Source organism: Vulpes vulpes, chromosome 11 (assembly GCF_048418805.1).
Source record: "Vulpes vulpes isolate BD-2025 chromosome 11, VulVul3, whole genome shotgun sequence".
NCBI classification, from domain to species: Eukaryota; Metazoa; Chordata; class Mammalia; order Carnivora; family Canidae; genus Vulpes; species Vulpes vulpes.
In genome coordinates, this window is record NC_132790.1 from 95181800 (window position 1) to 95200726 (window position 18927).

Genomic DNA, 18927 nt, shown 5'->3' on the forward strand with positions numbered 1-18927 from the left:
AAGCTTTTTATTTTGGTGTAGTCCCAGTAGTTTATTTTTATTCTTGTTTCCTTTGTCTGAGGAGATAGATCTAGAAAAATGTCACTAAAGCCAGTGTTAGAGATTACTGCCTGTGTTTTTTTTCTAGGAGTTTTATGGTTTCAGGTCTCACATTTCATTTTTAATCCACTTGAGTTTAGTTTGTTCATTCATTCATTCATTCATTCATTGAGAGACAGAGGCAGAGATATAGAGAGAAGCAGGCTCCTCACAGGGAGCCCGATGTGTGATTCAATCCCTGGACTGGGATCATGTCCTGAGCTGAAGGCAGACAGTCAACCGCTGAGCCTCCCGGGAGTCCCCATTTGAGTTTATTTTTGTGTATGGTATAAGAAAGTGGTCCATATTCTTCCTTTTGCATATAGCTGTTCAGTTTTCCCAGCACCATTTGTTGAAGAGATGGTCTTTTAGCCATCGTATATTCTTACCTCCTTTGTTGTAGATTAATTGACTATATAATTGTGGGTTTCTGGGCTCTCTATTCTGTTCCATTGATCTATGTGTGTATGTTTGTGCCAGTACCATCCTGTTTTGATACTTATCGAGTGTTTTTATCATGAAAGAGTATTGATTTTGTTAAATGCAGTGTTAGCTGCATTTCGTAAGTTTTGATATGTTTTGTTTTCATCACCTCAAAGTATTTTATAATTTCCTTGGTGGTTTCTTTTTTGACTCATTGGTTGCTTAGGATGTGTTAATTTTGACATTTGTGAATTTCCCAAATTTCCTTCTAATGTTGATTTCTAACTTCATTGTGGTTGGAAAACTTTGTATGATTTTAGTACTTTCAAAGCTACCAAGGATTGTTCTATGCCATAACATCTGGTCTACCCTGGAGAATATGCACTTGAGAAAAATGTTTATTGTTGAGTGGAATGTTTCATAGATGTCTGTTAGGTCTAGTTAGTTTATCGTTTTCTTTAAGTCTGCCATTTCTTTGTTGATCTTCTGACTTGTTTGCATATATGTTTATGATGCGTATATCTTCTTGACGGAAGACATTATAAGATGTCTTTCTTTGTCTTAGTAAGAATTTTTATTTTTAGGTTTTGTACTGTTTGCCTGATATATCTTTTTCCTTTTATTTTCAACCTATATGTGTCTTTGAAAAGTTTGATTCTTTTATAGGAAGTACATAGATGGATCATGTTTTTTAATCCATTCTGCCAATCTCTGGTTTTTGATTGAGATGTTCAAACTGTTTACATTTAATGTAATTACTTATGAAGTAGGATTTACATATGCCACTTAATTTGTTTTCTCTTAGTCTTTGTTTTTTCAATTCCTGCCTTTTCTGTATTACATGGATATTTTCTGACACACCTTTTTAATTTCTTTGTTGTTTCTTCTATGTGTCTTTTAGTTATTTTCATAGTGATGGTCCTGGTATTGCAATTAACATTTTAAGTTAAAATAGTGTAGTTCAGATTAGTTACATATAAAAATTTTGATCCAATATATACCTTTATCTTACCTCCTCTGTGATGCTATTATAGTATTATTATCATACAAATTATAACTTTATCTAAGTCCATTAACACATTTTTTATGCAGCTGTCTTTTAGAACAATAAGAAGAAAAGAGTTACAAATAAAAATATCTTTTTTAAAAAAGATTTGTTTTAGAGAAAGCAAGAGAGCACAGGCATGTGTGTGTGAGGGGGAGGGGCAGATGGAGAGAATCTTTAAGCAGACTCCTTGCTGAGGATAGGTGGGGAGCCTGATGAGCCTGATGTGGGGCTGGATCCCAGGATCCATGAGATCATAACATTAGCCGAAACCAAGAGTTGGGCACACCACTGACTGAGCCACCCAGGTGCCCAATAAAAATATCTTATTGTTTTCATAATACCTATGCAATTATATTTACTGCTGCTATTTATTTTGTGTAGATTCAAGTTACTGTAGATTCAAGTCATTTCAGCCTGAAGGGCTCCTTTTAATATTTCTTTGTTTCTTTTTTTGTTTTTAAAGATTTTATTCATTTATTCATGAGACACACACACAGAGAGAGGCAGAGACGTAGGCAGAGACATAAGTAGGATTTATGAGATCATGACCTGAGCCAAAACTGAGAGTCCTTTGCTCAACTGACTGAGCCACCAGGTGCTCCTCACCTTCATTTTTGAAGGAAGCTTAATCTGGAAATAGAATTCTAAACTCAGTTATTTCCTCTTGCAGCCTTTTATTAATTCATCTAAGTATATGATTATGTCAATTTGCAAATTAAGAGCATCTTCCTTTGTAATCTATATTTATTCTCTCTCTCTTCCCCACCTCCTACTGCCCCGTGCCTCCTACCTTCCTTATTTCATTGGCCAGAGTTTCAGTACAGTGCTGAATAGATGTGGTGAGAGTGAGCATCTTTCTCTTGTTGCTGTTATTTAGAAGAAAACATTCAGTGTTTTACCAGAAAATATGTTGATTGTGGGGTTTTATTGTAGATAACACCATTAATGTAGAAATATTTTAAAATATCAACATAAAATATGGACTCAAGGGGTGCCTGGATGTCTATTTGGTTAAGTATCTGCCTTCAGCTCAGGTCATGATCTTAGGGTCCTGGGATCGAGCCCCACGTAGGGCTCCCTACTCAGCAGAGAGTCTGCTTCTCCCTGTCCTTCTGCCTCCCCTCTGCTTATGCTCTGTCTCTCTCTCTCTCTCTCTCTCTCTCAAGTAAAGAAATAAAATCTTAAAAAAAAGTGAATTCAAGTTCATTCTTGGGCAGGAAAGATTTAGAGACAAAAGAAAATAAAAGATGGGTGTTTTAAAGTCACTGAAGGTATGATTAAATTTAGTTGTTCTCTTCCTAGTAGTCAAGCACTTACAATGCATCTTGAGAGAGGTGTATTTTTTTATATTTATACCCAAACTAGATAGAATTTCCAGATAGAATTTTCCTATTTATTTATTTATTACATTTTTAACCTCTATTAATACTAGTTTTAGTAAATAAAATTATAATGTCACAGAAATTTCCCTCTAAATCATATTTTATTCTGAATTAATTATAATCTGACATATTTCAATATATTCTTTCAGCTTCCTAGTTAAAAATAAATGACCTTTTGGGGCCCCTGAGTGATTCAGTCAGTTAAGCATCTGCCTTTAGCTCAGGTCATGATCCCGGGGTCCTAGGATTGAGCCCCATATCAGGCTTTCTGTTAAGCAGGGAGCCTGCTTCTCCCTCTCCTGCCTGCCACTCCTCCCCCCCTCTTTCTCTGTCAAATCAATCAATCAATCTTTAAAAAAAGTGACCTTTTTACACTTATAATAAAATGTTGAAATAATAAACTAAAGGTTGTATTATCACTAAAATTAGAAGAGAATATATTTAAAATTGGCTGCTATTTTGAATGAAACATCTTTTGCCTATAACTTGAAGGTAAATGTTCTTAGAAACATGGGGCATCTGTAGGAAATGTGTATGGTGTTCATGGAATGTTACCTGTCTGTCTGAAATAATCCTGATTTTGAGCTTGCCTTTTCACTGTTGTTCAAGTGAACAGGGCCTCAGCCATGTCAGTGCCTTATTCATTTGCCTTCTGTGAACCCTGACAAAGTAGACCCCATATCTGTTTTTCAGAATGATCTTCAAGGTCCTGCACAGTTTGGCCCATTGCTTTCTTTTTTCTCACCTCTGATTCTCCAAGAGCAACAAGAAAAATCAATAGCAATGACAATAATCAAGGCTAGCATTTATTTAATATGTGCCAGGCCTATCCACTATTTTAAGTGTTTTACATATATTAAATCATATAATCCTCAGAATAACTCTTTAAATTGGTTATATTATCAGGCTCATTTTACAGAAGTGAACTTAACTTGCCTAAGTTTATACAACTTGTATATGACAGAGTCAGAATTTGAATACAGGTAATCGTGTTCCAAGAATTTATACTTTAAACTCCATTTTTATAGACCTTGCTAGGTCCCACCTTTTGTTCTTTCTCTTTCCTACCATGTGAAAAATTTCTCCCAACTCTTCTATTGTTTGCTCAAATTTCCTCTCATTTTAGTTAAAGGGTAATTCAGGTCCCATAAAATCTGTGATAGACATTTCAGCCCACTAAGTATTTCCCCTCTGAGTTTCCATAAACTCTGTGTCAGTATTTTAGCACTTTTCTTCTTGGTTTAAACTCTGTTTTGTACATAGGTTTCATATGACCCAGAAGATTTTATGATCATGTTGTCTAAGTCTTGATGATTTCTCAGTTCTGTTCCTCTTCCCACAAGTTTGTAAAATGTTAAGTAAGACTAATCATTTTGGTTTTCCTCCTCATCATTGGGAAGCCCCATGCTTCCCTATCTAATCTCTTTATTTATTTTGGAGAGAGAGATTATGTTCGAATGTGAACTCTGCCTAAATGTGATTGTAGGGCACTTATGTTTACCCATTTTTCCTCATTTCTAAAATATAGAAAAGAATACCTACTTTGTCCAGGCATGTTAGGTATTAGGGATAATATATGTAAAGTACTAGCATATAGAAGCTTCTTTTATTCTTTATAGTTTTTGGTCTGGAGCCTTCTTACATGTATTCTATCAACAGTTTCCCCCCAACTTCTCATGCCTTCATGTCCATAAAAGATCTCTACGTAGGATCTTGATAGCTCAATCAGTTCTTCTCACAAGGCTTTTTTAAAATTAGTGTCAGTATTACCAATTTGTCCAGTCTGGAAATAAGATGAACTATTGTGTCATTTCTAGGATTCCTTTTAGAACCTATCTTACTGAAAGGTTTTTCATTAGCAGTCTATATCTTCTGACATACTGGCTACGTATTATAAGAAGCCCTCAGTCCCATATTTCTTCAGAACTCTTGGATAGGTACCGCTTGGTCTACATAATGTAGTTGCAGCTAATTTGTTGATGAGATGTAAAATATTTAGAGCATTTACCACAATTTGAGCTAATAGCTTTGATCAGTCTCCTTAAAAAGGCAGATTGACAATACAATTCAGAAGACTTTTTCCTGAAGTTTTGATGTCTCTTTTGGAATTTAGATTTGCTCACAGAGCATGCTTTTTATTCATGAATCTTTGAGTTCTTTGCCTCCATCTGACACCATGTGTTTGAGGTTGCATTTTATGAATGTGAAACATTGCACATGTTTACTAAATGATTTAGTTTTATTTCTGCCTCATGTTCTTAAAAATACCAGCTGCTGCTTAGTTAAAAATGTAATTTAATTTGACGCACGAATTTTGTAGTTCATAAACATGGATATAGTTTCCTTGTTTGTATTTGTAAGTCTGTTGGTCCATATGTTAATGTGTTTCTTGATTTAATTTTAATACTTTATGTTCAAGATCAATAAAAACAACAACAAAAGCCTCAGGGAAGACTTCTTGTAAAATTTTTAAAAACATGTTTCTATTTTTTGGAATTCACATTTGTACGTTCAAAATTCCTGCCTATTTTAGTGGTTTTCTACTTTAGGAATTTTATTATTTTGTTAGCAGAGAACAGCTTTCAATATTGATATAATATTATATTGTATTTATGGAGACAATTGCATTTTGGAGGTGTGAAAGAAACATTTCTCCTCAGTTGCTCCATATAGTTTTAAGAATCTAATGGCTAGGGGACCCCTGGGTGGGTCAAAAATTTGGTGCCTGCCTTTGGCCCAGGGCTTGATCCTGGAGTCCCGGGATCAAGTCCCACATCCGACTCTTTGCATGGAGCCTGCTTCTCCCTCTGCCTGTCTGTCTGTCTGTCTCTCTCTCTCTCTTTCTCTCATGAATAAATGAATAAAATCTTTTTTAAAAAATCTAATGGCTAGATTTAGTTACACATGTAGATTGTTGTAAATCCAATAATTTATATTGGTCATTCTTAATAATTGGGGGTTCAGAAAGCCTTATATAAAATCGATGATGGCTTCATCCCTTCTTACCAGAAAAGCTCACACATAGACAACTGCGGGAGATTTAATGATCCCATAAAAGGTTTTTTGAAATAGGATAGTACATGAATATATAGTATAATATAAGGCACTATATAAGATCTTTAAGAAAATGAAAACAAGTTGATATAAATACTATAAGCAGGGAGCAGTTATGCCAGTGCTTGAAAAAAACCTGCAATAGGGCATGGAATGGGGCAGACTTCATGGAGATAATGGAATTTGAAGGCCCAATGGGCATTTAGAAGACAAAGCCTATTCCAAGCAGAGATAATAGCATCAGCAAATAGAGGCAAGAAAGTACCTGACCTGTTTGGATATCCATGAGTATTGAGATCTCCTTGAAGATAATGATTGTTTCTGATTCACCTTTTATTTCTGCGTTCTGCCACACAGTACCTTATGTAATTTTATTATGTAAATTCAAATACTAATTAGATTCAACTTTTTTTTTTTTTAACCATTTATCATGGTTCCTGAGACCACCTTTATGTGTGTCCTATCATGTTGTATCTTCACTACAAATATATATCTTGCAGGGAAACAAGTTAAATCATATGTGATTTTGATGACTGTGCATTAATTGGCTCTAAAAAGAAAGCTAAAACTTCCTTTTTTTTTTTTTTGTAGAAGAGAACAACTTTTGATATAAACTTTGTATTTTTTTAAAGATTTATTTATTTATTCATGAGAGACAGAGAGAGAGAGGCAGAGACATAGAGGGAGAAGCAGGCTCCCTACAGGGAGCCTGATGAGGGACTTGATCCCAGGACCCTGGGATCACGCCCTGAGCCAGAGGCCCTGAGCTAAGGCAGACGCTCAACCACTGAGCCACCCAGTTGTCACAAACTTTGCTTTTCTTAAATTGTATCTCTGGGAACACATGTTTTTTGAATGTCTGAAAGAAATATTTCTCCTTAGTTACTGGGTTAGCTCTTTGGGAACTGTTAAAATGGTCACTAAAGTATCAAAAAAACTAATTGCAACCCCAACCAAGTATCTTTTTTTTTTTCCTTTAAGATTTAACTAATTTATTTGAGAGAGAGAGAGTGGGTGGGGGCAGAGGCAGAGGGAGAAGCCGACTCCCCACTCTGTGGGCAGCCTGACCTGGGACTCAGTCCTAGGACCCTGGGATCATGACCTGAGTGAAAGGCAGCTGTTTAATCGACTGAGCCACCCAAGCACCCCCAACCAAGTATACTTTTGTGTAACTAAAAGCTAACTGGATTCTCTTCTGCTATGGTAATAGAATGAATAAACAACAGATTAATATATAAGTAATGAGTGAGAAATAAGATTTAGAAGCTGTAATATCCTATCCTCCCTTTAAGGATATTTTTTCCCCTCCCATTGAAAAAGCAGAAATTATCTATGTGGAAGAAGTTTTGGAGCTAGCATTGTCTCAATTTTAGCTAAATACTTAAAAAATGCACACATTAACAAAAAAAAAAATAGTAAACTTACTTTCTTTGGTTATTGACATTTTCCTGCAGGACTGCCAAACATTCCTTGTAACAGTTTTGTTGGCTGGTTAATTTTCTCTCCATGTTCTTAACATTAGAGCAGTAGGTCCTGTGTTGGTGAACTACTTATGCTATTTTAATTAGTTTTTTAAAAAAAATCTCTGCCTAATTTTCTCTCATGTGTTAGTAATGTTATACTGTGGGCTATTAATTTGAGCATATATTTTATACATTTACTCTTGAACGAGTAATATTTAGTGAGTGCCTACTCCATGAGGCTCTTTCATAGGTACAATAAGAGGCTTTAAAGAGGAACAAAATATTAATTCCTTGAGGCACTCTTACCTCCTACAGATTGTTTTTTTTTTTTTTTCAGGGATAGGATAAAATTATTCTGATTAATCTACATGAAGAAAAATAATTTTCCACGTTTATCCTACTAATAAGCAGCAGAGGTAGATTTGAATATCCAAGGGCTGATGACTCTTGAACCTGATCTTAGCAAGTCTCTACCTGTTAGAGCTAGATAGGTTTATTGTTTTGGGTCCTTTTAGTATTTTAGCTTGTATCTCTGTCCTTTATTTGCTTCTCATTTACTTCGTGCCATGAATGAAATCAAGAAGATATCCAAAGTCATTGATAATCAGTTGTAAAACATGTCATGTTTCAAGAACATACTTGAGATCCAGTCTTACATATATACATAATCTAGACCTAGACACATGGTATATAGACTTGCTGATTTATGTTGAAGTTGAGGGTTGCCATTACAAAACATTCTCTCCCTCATATTGTGATTGTTTTCTGACCTGCAGGTTTTAAATGCACAAAGAGCAGGATACAAAGCAGCCATAGTTCACAATGTTGACTCTGATGACCTCATTAGCATGGGATCCAACGACAGTAAGTACAGGTATCACTTTTCTTCTCTCCTGTTTGACAGATCTTTTGGAACTAAAACTTAACAAGATATTTTCCCCTCTAATTTTCTGTTTAAAAACAAAATTTATTTTCTATCAGAAAGGTAGCTCAACCCTCTTGGGACAATTTTACTCATACTGAAGTGGAGTTTTTTTTTCTGAACAGTTAATTGTTTTGTTTTCTTTTACCTTTGTGTTTCATTTTAGAAGATGTCTTGATAGTTTTGCAAAAAACAAAGGAATACCAAAGCTTTGAATAGAGATAAACATCCTGAGTTAAGGATCCCATATAAGAATTCTTGTGAGGGGCAGCCCGGGTGGCTTAACGGTTTAGCTCCACCTTCAGCCCAGGGCCTGATCCTAGAGACCCAGGATCAGAGTCCCACGTCAGGTTCCCTACATGGAGCCTGCTTCTCCCTCTGCCTGTGTCTCTGCCTCTCTCTCTATATATATGTGTCTCTCATGAATAAATAAATAAAATCTTTTTTTTTAATTTTTTTTTAAAATTTATTTATGATAGAGAGAGAGAGAGAGAGAGAGAGGCAGAGACACAGACAGAGGGAGAAGCAGGCTCCATGCACCGGGAGCCCGACGTGGGACTCGATCCCGGGTCTCCAGGATCGCATCCTGGGCCAAAGGCAGGCGCCAAACCGCTGTGCCACCCAGGGATCCCAATAAATAAATAAAATCTTAAAAAAAAAAAGAATTCTTGTGATTTAGAATTTACAATATTAAATGTTAGGATATGTGTCTTATACTAAGTAGCTACTATATATTCTTATAGAATTTCAAAGCCACGTATTTGTGCTTTCTTACACCAGTTGGTTATTAGCTTCTTAACATACATTGACATACCTGTAGCTTTTCATTCAAAATGGGAAGGTTTTCCCTTATTCTTTACTAAATATTAGCTTGTAGGGATAATGAGCCAATTCTAACCAAATAACTGGCATTAACCAGTAACTTTTAAGCTGTACACTTTCACTTAATTTGGTGAGAATGATAAAGGTCTCTTTTGTTATGTTAATGATGTGGCTTTTGGACCCCACCTAAGAATGAGGGCTGATTGCCCAGATTATCAACCATATGATGAGAGGGTTGGAGCTTTCAGTCCCCTCCTCACCCTCCCACCCTGATCTCTGGGAGAGGCTGAGGACTCCAGGTTGAATAGATCTCTAGTAGTCAATTGTTTAATCATTTGTACGTGTAATGGAGCTTCCATAGAAACCCAAAAGGACAGGGTTCAGAGTTCCATGCCTGGGGAGGGCACAGAAACTCCAAGACCCTTCTCACATACCTTGCCCTATGTATCTCTTCCATCTGGCTGTTCCTGAGTTACAGTCTTTCATAACAGACTGATAATCTGGTAAGTAGATTCTCTAAGTTCTGTGAGCCCCTCTAGCATTTAATTGAACCCAAGGAAGGGGTGCAATGAAATCTCTAACCTATAGCCAGTGGATCCAAAGCACAGGTGATAACCTGGACTTACAACTGGTATCCGAAGAGTTGGGGGCAGTCTTGTGAGACTAAACCTTTAACATGTGGAATCTGATGCTATCTCTAAGTAGGTAATGTCAGAATTGAGTTGAGTTGTCCATGGTATGGGGGAGATCCTCCACATACCCATTGAAAATTGGTTTCAGAACCCAAAATGTGCTGCCAACATTCATGATTAAGTATTTTATTTTTGTTTTCCTTCTAGCACATAACCATAATACCTCTGGCTACTAAGTGCCATTGAGTCTCATATGCAAGAAAGAGCTTAGAGCAAAGAGCAGACATAAAGCTATGGACCGATAGCCTATATTAGAATATATTTAAGACTTTGAATAATTAAATCCTCAGTAGGAAATATTTTGGAGTCCTTGACTAAATTTTTTTTATAGCTTAAGACCGTATTTATTGTTACTATTTGAGTAGAACGCTTTTCTTCTTACCCCTAATATAATCTGAGGCAATATTTTAATTTATAAAAAGTAAAACTAGGTAATAAGTTTGTTAATTTCTATATATATTTAAAATTATTAAATAGTCTAGCTGATTAATTCATTATAATTCATGAGGTACCCTTAGGATGTTCTAGCATTTCACAAACAGTTTAATAATCACTGGTGGGAATTAGAGAAATTGATGAAGGTACTTTACTTGCTAAATAAATTAGTTCTGTGGGTACTGCAGATTTGACACTTTTCTTCTCCTTTAACTATCTCTCTTAAAAAAAAACAACAACAGGTCAGTTGCTTTTGTTACCTATATATATTCCTAGCAAAATGGAAAGCATAAATACTCAAGAAAGAGATGTGAGTTTAAATTGAAATGCCCACTGTATCAGCTGTATAACTTTGAGCAAGTTACTTATTCTTTGTATATTTTGTTGAAGGCCTGAGCCCATGTTTAGCAATCTTCAAGACCTGCTCAGGCATTTCAAGTTAAGCATTCATATTTGAAAACTATTTGCTCTTTTTTTTACATGTTTTCAGTAAAATTTTTGCAAGGAAGAAGTGCCTGTTCCCTCTAACACCTTTTTTTGTCTTTGTAATACCATAAAACCTTTTTGTGATAATCATGTCAGTTCCTAAGGAAAATGTGCTAAATGATAAAAGTAGCACGTAACCATGTAATCCTGCTGTTGCCATGGAAATGTTCCAACTGAGCTATTAAATTTCAAAGACTGCTCAGAATTTTGGTTCTTGCCTTTATTGCTTGTATTATTTCTGTGATAATTTGCTCCATCCTTCTATATGTGTGTTTTGGACATTTCGTATATTGAAAAACAAATGTTGTAAAGATCTTTACCATTTTTGTCTTTGCTGTTACTTGGTAGAAGAATGGAAAACATGGATTCATTAAAAGAGGCATGTATTTCTCCCCCTTTTTAAGGCTTAGTCTACAGCAAAGAATATTGCACATGTTCTCCTAGGAGTAGACATTCTAGTATCTGGAAACAAAAGGAAGTTTTAAAAGCCCCTTGCTGCCAACATTTTACACAAGGAATTTGTTTTTATTTCAGTGAGGACATAGGGTAGGTTATCTCAGTGAGCCAGTAACATTTGTCTTCTTCAGGAGTAAGCTGAATGTGATGGGGGAAAACATCAATTTCAGAAGCAGGAAATGTGTGTTTATTCTTCTGGGTTAGTTAATATATGAACTAGCCTGTGCCTTTGGGAAAGTTACCTAACCTTATAAGTCCTTCATCTGTAAAGGTGTGAATAATTTTAATTTTTATTTGACCTGACAAGATTATTGAAGATCTCATGAGAGCAGGTGTATGAGAAAATCCATGCCATGGCAGAGGGGCAAGAGCTCAGATTAGGAGGCCTTAGGTTTGAGGCTAGGCTGTGCACATTCCTAATTGTTATAACCAGGGTGAGTTATCATTATGTCTTGGGTTGTTTCTTCTTTTTTCCTTTCTGTCTTCCTTCAACAAATACTTTTTGACAGCCTACTCTTTCTCAGGTACCGTTTTAGGCACCATGATTGTAGCAGGGAATGATACAGTTTAAGGCTCTGCCCTAGTGTCTTTCAGGAAAGTAGCAGAATGCAGTAGCTAACAGCTACCCAGTGGCTTCTGGGTACTGCCTGCTAGGGTTTGAATCGCAGCTGGATGACCTGCTAGCTGTGTGATTTTGGGTATCTTACTTTACATCTCTGTAGGCCTCTTTTCTGATCTGTAAGATGGGAATGATAATAGTACTTAACTCATTGGGTGTTGAGGGTTTTTTTTTTTTAAGATTTTATTTACGTATTCATGAGAGACACAGAGAGAGACAGAGACATAGGCAGAGAGAGAAGCAGGCTCCCTGTGGGGAGCCTGATGTGGGACTAGATCCCAGGACCCTGGGTTCACGACCTGAGCCAAAGGCAGATGCTCAACCACTGAGCCACCCAGACATCCCTGGTTGTTGAGGATTGAATGAATTCAGACATATAAAGCATTTAGAAGACTGCCTGTTCTTAGTGTTTACGTAGCTATTATCTAATAGCTATATTATCATGTATTTATTATATATTATAGTATATAATAGCAATGATGATCATTTAATGGCAATCCAGTTATTATTACTGCTGTTATTACATTCTAGGGTGGGAGAGAGGAAATGAACACATAATCAACAAGATATGCTATATGTCAAGTAGTGATAAGTGCTATAAAGAAAACCACGTCAGGCTGAGGAATATAGAGCAGCAGGGATGGGAGGAGGGGGGCCATTTTAGATAGGGTGGTCAGAGAGGGCTTCCATGAGGCTTTGACATTGGAACATAGGTCTATAGTGAGAAACTGAAGATTTCTGAAGCAGTGTTCCAAGGGAAAGGAACAGCAAGGTTCAAAGATAAAGCATATTTGGTGTTTTCCAGGTGTGACAGAAAGGCACTGTGGCTAGAGTATAGTGAGCAAGGCAAAGAGAATGGCAGGGCATGAGGTTAGATAAGGGGCCAGTGGCAAGATCATGTTGGGTATTTATAGGACTCTGGAATTTGTTATGTGTAGCTTTTTAAACAGAAATGTGAGGTGATCTTTTATTTTCAAAGATCACTTTGGCTATTCTTTGGAGAACAGAATGAAGGTGAAAAGTGTGCCCGAGTGCCACAAAAAGACAAGTCAGAACATTGCTGCAACAGTCAGACCAGAGGTGATGGTGATCTGGAGTATTAGCAGTGACTGTGATGAGAAGTGATAGAATGATGGCTGTATTTTGAAATTGATAGGATTTGATAGAAGAAATAAGAAAAGGGAGGAGTCAAGAATGATTCCAAGATGTACAGCCTGAGAAACTAGGTGAATACAGACTGCTGTTTACAGAAAGGAGAAAGACAAGGAGTAGAGCTGAGAGGAAAGATATAATGAGAGTTCCGTTTGAAAAACATTGTTTAAAATGTCTATTAGACAAAGTGAGTGAAAATATCAGTGAGGGTGACAAAACATGAGAGACATCTAACTCTGGGAAACGAACAAGGGGCAGTGGAAAGGGAGGTGGGGGGGGTTGGGGTGACTGGGTGGTGGGCACTGAGGGGGCACTTGGCAGGATGAACACTGGGTATTATGCTATATGTTGGCAAATTGAACTCCAATAAAAAATATCTATTAGGCAATCAAATGGAGATATTGAATGGGCAATTGGATATATGAACCTGGCCATTTAAATTATAATTTGTCTATGATATCATGACAGTACTATTGGCAGTGTGTATTTCAGTTGTTTTGTGGATTAGAATTAAAGTTTAGTGTTTTTAAAGTGTTTTGAGAACTAGAATATGTTTGGTTTTGTTTTTAGTAGATAAATAGTATTGTAAAGTCTCCAAGCTGGCTATTCATATTTGCGTGCAACTTTTCTCCCCTTCTTCTGACTAAAGTGAGGAGCATTTTTTCAGTGCTTTAGATATCATAACTCAAAGAAGTGATGTTACTTCCAATAATTATTGACAGAATAGCTGAGGTGTATCCCTGAGTGGAAAAAGCTTATACTTTTTTCCATTATTGCATGGTTGCATTGATATAAAAAAAATAAAATTTGTATTGATCCCACTGATATAAAAATAGTGATTAAATATTCCTTTACTAACCATTTTGGTTTCTGCCCTCCTGGGGCTTACATAGGGTGTGTGTATATGAAAGGGGGCAAGTAGGAAGAGAGGGAGCAAGGGAGAGAATGAGCTGAATGAGTGATTATATTTGCATAAAACAAAACAATCTAGAAGTGAAAAAAATGTACTCTACCAAGGATACCAAGATTTTAGAACTTTTTTTTTTTTAAGATTTTAAATTAAATTTTAAAGATTTTAAATTTAAAGATTTATTCATGTGAGATAGAGAAAGAGAGAGAGGCAGAGGGATCCTGATGTGGGACCTGATCCCAGGTCTCCAGGATCACGCTCTGAGCCTAAGACAGATGCCCAACCGCTGAGCCACCCAGAGGTCCTAAGATTTTAGAATTTTAAAACTTGCTTTTATAAGGATTAAAGAAAAGACATCTGTAGTTGCTTAGGTTGGAGGGGAGAGGTTGAAAATAAGGGGGGATACAGGGAATTTTCAGGGTGATGGAACATTATCTTGATTGTGGTGTGGTTACATAACTATATGTATTTGTTGAAACTCGTAGAACTGTATTACTTCACATAAAACCTTTGTCTTTGGGTGGGAAGGATTACGGTTGGTTTTTTTCTTGTATCCTCCCCCTTTTAAAATAAATAACAAATTTGTATTTTTTAAGAAAATGTAAAGCTTATTGTAAAAAATGTAATGAAAACAAATAGATTTTTTTTCTAAAGCCAAATTTGTTAAATTAACTCACAGCTAAAAATAATAAGGCTACTTTTTCTATTGTAAATTTAAGAGGATCTTCCTGAGTAATAGGTAATTTTTACAAACTTTTCTTTTGTTGGCATTTGATTTTGGTTTTGTGATTTAGGAATAAGAGTCCGATTTCTTGAGACACCAAACCAAACAAAGCTTTACCATGAACTCCAGGCTTAGGAGGAAGTAGAAATTTACCCGGCTTTCCTATTCTATGCTCTTTCTCAACTTCTGTCAGCCCTTCACTCTGGAAAGCCATACATCTATGGTGTCATTTTTGAGACTTCTGTAAAGTGATCTTTTCTTACATTCTTTGGCTTATACATCTCCTGGAAATGGGTATGAAAAAAAAAAAAGCTTTATTCACTTTTGCATTTAAGCTATGTGTGGAAAGAAAAATTTCTTCCTCTTCCTTTTCTAAGAGTTAATTATGTATACAGAGGAATAAATCAAAAGGAAATGTTAATATATCTCAATCTTCATAGGACTATTGAGATAGTATGGTAATGTATGTATGCAAAATGTTAGCTTTTGTTATTGTAAATGTGAAAGTATTTCTCAAGTACTGTGATTGATGATGGTATAGATCTACAATCAGGAAAATCAACCAATTTGAACTGATTGTAATTGTTGATTACATCCGCTGCTATTATGAAGAGACTAAAGTTGATTGTACACTAAGTATGGAATTATAAGAGTAATTTTATTATTATTTTATACAGTTGATGTGCTAAAGAAAATTGACATTCCATCTGTCTTTATTGGGGAATCATCAGCTAATTCCCTGAAAGATGAATTTACATATGAAAAAGGGTAAGTAATGGATATAAAAAATAATGATGTAGCTTAATATTCTTCTTTATAATAGGTTAGAATTTTATTAGTTTTAACCAAAGTTGTTTTATTTTATTTATTTATTTTTTCAAAGTTATGTTTTAAAATGAACTCTGTTGTGCTAAATTCTCTCTTAAGTCATTATGATTGTGAGACTTTGTTGTAATATTTCTTCTGTGCATGATTACATATTGAAAATATACTAGAGAGCCTAAGGCCCTCATGTTGCTAAAGAGATGCCAGAATTTCAGAGCACTTTGGTGGCTTAGTGGGTTAAGTGTCTGCCTTTGGCTTAAGTTTTGATCCCAGGGTTCTAGGATTGAGCTTGCTTCTCCCTCTCCGTCTTCCTACCTCTGCTTGTGCTCATGTACTCTTGCTCTCAAATAAATATATAAAATTTAAAAAAAAAAAAACTTTCACTTTTATAGATTAATAAAACCACTGATATTTAGTAACAATGTGATTTACATTTATAACACTTTTCATTAAGACATTTATTAAAAAGATATTTTATAAACGCAATCCAAAACATTGTGTTATTGACTTAATTTTACAAAGACAAAAAGTTTGTTTTCAAGTTTAAAAAGTTTCATTTAGAATAAAAATTTCTAAATGGAATTTTCCTCCCAAATTTCATTACCAGGTTAACATAGATCGAAACTGGGGCCTAGCTGTTTCATGTTATATAGAAAACACTGCAGTGAACACTTCAGAACCTCTTCCATGGAGCAGATAGTGGGCAGGAGCAGGCTTGTGACTAATAGGAACAATAACAATATTAGTAATAAAAGCAATAATGTTTATTTAGTATTTGGCAAGTGCCAGTACGACAGCAAGACAGCAAGACTTTTACTTTTGTTACCATTTAATTTTCACAACTCTCTAGAAGTTATTTTTATCTCTTATCATCTACATTTTCCAAAAAAGGAAACTGGCACAATGAAATCCAATTTTAATTATTTTGGGAGGGAAAATCCATGAACATTTGAGTTTGAAAATGCGTAAGAAGAGGGAAAGGTTTTCTATATAACTATTTTGTCATTTTCCCTACAGAGTTTTAATATTTAAAATATTGTTCACATTTTATATGCTTAGAATGTCTTTTTTAAGTTTGGAAATGTAATTTTGGATGTGCTATTAGATATAGTTATGTGAGATGCTATTTTGTCAGCGCCATGCTTGTTTGGTTACTAGAGGGATGAACTTATATGGTTAGCTCCATATTGTTACCTCATTTAGAAAAATTCTGTGTATTTTAATATGTGTTATAAAGAATTTTTTTGTTTTAATTATAAAATCTTGACTTTTTAAATTAAAAAGTAATACATGCTGGTAGAATATGGAAAAATTCAGAAATATAAAGCATTAAAATGAAAGTCTTTATGATGCTCTTCTCTAACAGCAGCAGCTACTTTTGTAAAAGCTTGACATTTTCCCCCATTTTTGAATACTCATATTAGTTGATGATGTGCTCACTAAAGAGAACCATGCAATATTATAGTAGTTATATAGCTTGCTTTATTTACTTAATATTTAGACTTAAGTCCATAGAACTTCTTATCTTAATTTGTGGGGTAGATGTATTATGGGATTTAAAATTTTCTGGATTTTTAGAAGTTAGGTGTGATTCCAAATATAATTTGAGGCAGCATCCCTGAATCAAACAAATTACATATATCTATATCTGCAATGAATGCATGAATATTGTATCATGTCAGTTCAGTTCAGGTTTACTATCAGATGAATTGCCAACATTATTTTTTAAAGCTTTTTAGTTTTTCAGAATTGTGCATAAGGGACTGTAAACATGAACATAGACATTTGCCTCATCCGTCTGTCAGCTGGCCTTTGTGTCTGTCTGTCTGTCTGCCTGTGTGCCTGTTTGTATGCCTGCCTTCCTATCTATCTACCCACCAACCCATAAACTTATACTACTTAAAAAAATTATTATTATTATTATTTTAAGATTGTATTTATTTGTGGGGCCTGGATAGCTCAGTTGGTTAAGCATCTGCCTTTGGCTCAGGGAGTGATCCCAGGGTCCTGGGATCAAGTCCTGTGTTGAGCTCCCTGCTCAGTGGGGAGTCTTCTTCTCCCTCTCCGTCTGCCCCTCTGTCCCCCTACTTAACCTACAATGTCTTATTAGTTTCAGGTATACAGCATATACAGCATATGATTTGATAATTCTATATATAACTCAGTGTTCACCATACATATAATCCCCATTTGTGACTTTGCAGTGTTATTGACTATATTCTCTATGCTGTACCTTTTTTTTTTTAATCTCTGCAACTCATTTTATAACTGGAAGTTTGTCATCTATTTAATAAACCCCTTCACCTATTTCGCTCATCACCATCCACACATCTCCTCTGTCAACCACCAGTTCTCTGTATTTAAGAATTTGTGTTTTGTTTGTTTTGTTTTTTAGATTCCACATATAAGTGAAATTTTCTTTTTAAAAGATTTTACTTATGTGTCAGAGAGAGAGAGACTGTGAGCACAAGCAGAGGGAGCAGGAGAGGGAGAGAGAGAAGCAGGCTCCCCGCTGAGCAGGGAGCCTGACGTGGGGTTCGATCACAGGACACTGGGATCATGACCTGAGCTGAAGGCAGATGCTTTACTGACTGAGCCACCCAGACACCCCAAAGTGAAATCTTTTGGTATTTCTGTCTCAGTCTACTTACTCAATTAGCATACTATCCTCTAGGTCCATCCATGTTATCATGTGGCAAGATTTCATTCTTTTTAATGGCTGCATAATATTCCATGTGTGTGTACATTTGCGTGTGTTTCTGTGTTTGTACGCATACACACCACATATTTTTTATCCATTTGTCTATTGATGGTTACTTAGGTTGCTTCTGTATCTTGCTTGTTATAAATAATGCTGCAGTAAACTTAGGGGTGCATGTTTCTTTTCGAATTAATGCTTTTGTTTTCTTCAGGTAAATATCAAGTAGTGGAATCACTGGATAATATGGCATTTCTATTTTTAATTTAATTTTTTTAATTAAAAAAATTTTTTTAATTTAATTTTAAATAGTTAAATTTAATTTTTTAAAGAACCTCCATGGTATTTTCCAAAGTGGTTGTGCCAGTTAACATTCCCACCAATAGTGCTAGAGTTCCCCTTTCTCTAACATTCTAGCCAATAATTATTTATTCTACTTTTTATTATGGAAACTTCTAAGCATATTTAAAAGTAGAGAGATGAGTATAATAAATCTCATCATTCAGTTTCAAAATTATCAACCCATGGTCAGTTTTTTTGACTGTCTACTCTCAAACCCCACCCTATTCAATCTCTTTATTTCCCACATCATGATTATTTTGAAGCAAATTCCAGCCATCTTGTAATTTCAACTGTAAATATCTCAGAGTATATCACTAGAAGACATCTTTACACATAAAAATATAATTATTTTACTGTTTTATGAAAAAGTAAACAGTAATTTAATATCAACACATT

At 35.3% G+C, this 18927-nt stretch overlaps 1 protein-coding gene across 5 annotated transcripts in view; it reads left to right on the forward strand.

Annotated features, from left to right (window-relative positions):
• The window catches only part of RNF13 (ring finger protein 13), a 150428-nt gene that overhangs the window by 73311 nt on the left and 58190 nt on the right, over positions 1-18927 (forward strand). For 3 of the 5 annotated variants that reach the window (XM_072727126.1, XM_072727127.1, XM_072727130.1), the window contains 2 exons: positions 8225-8312; positions 15344-15434. In XM_072727126.1, the coding sequence (XP_072583227.1) occupies positions 8225-8312; positions 15344-15434 (179 nt within the window). Of the gene's footprint in view, positions 1-8224; positions 8323-15343; positions 15435-18927 lie in introns of all 5 variants that reach the window. The other 2 variants (XM_072727129.1, XM_072727128.1) reach the window with 1 other exon arrangement.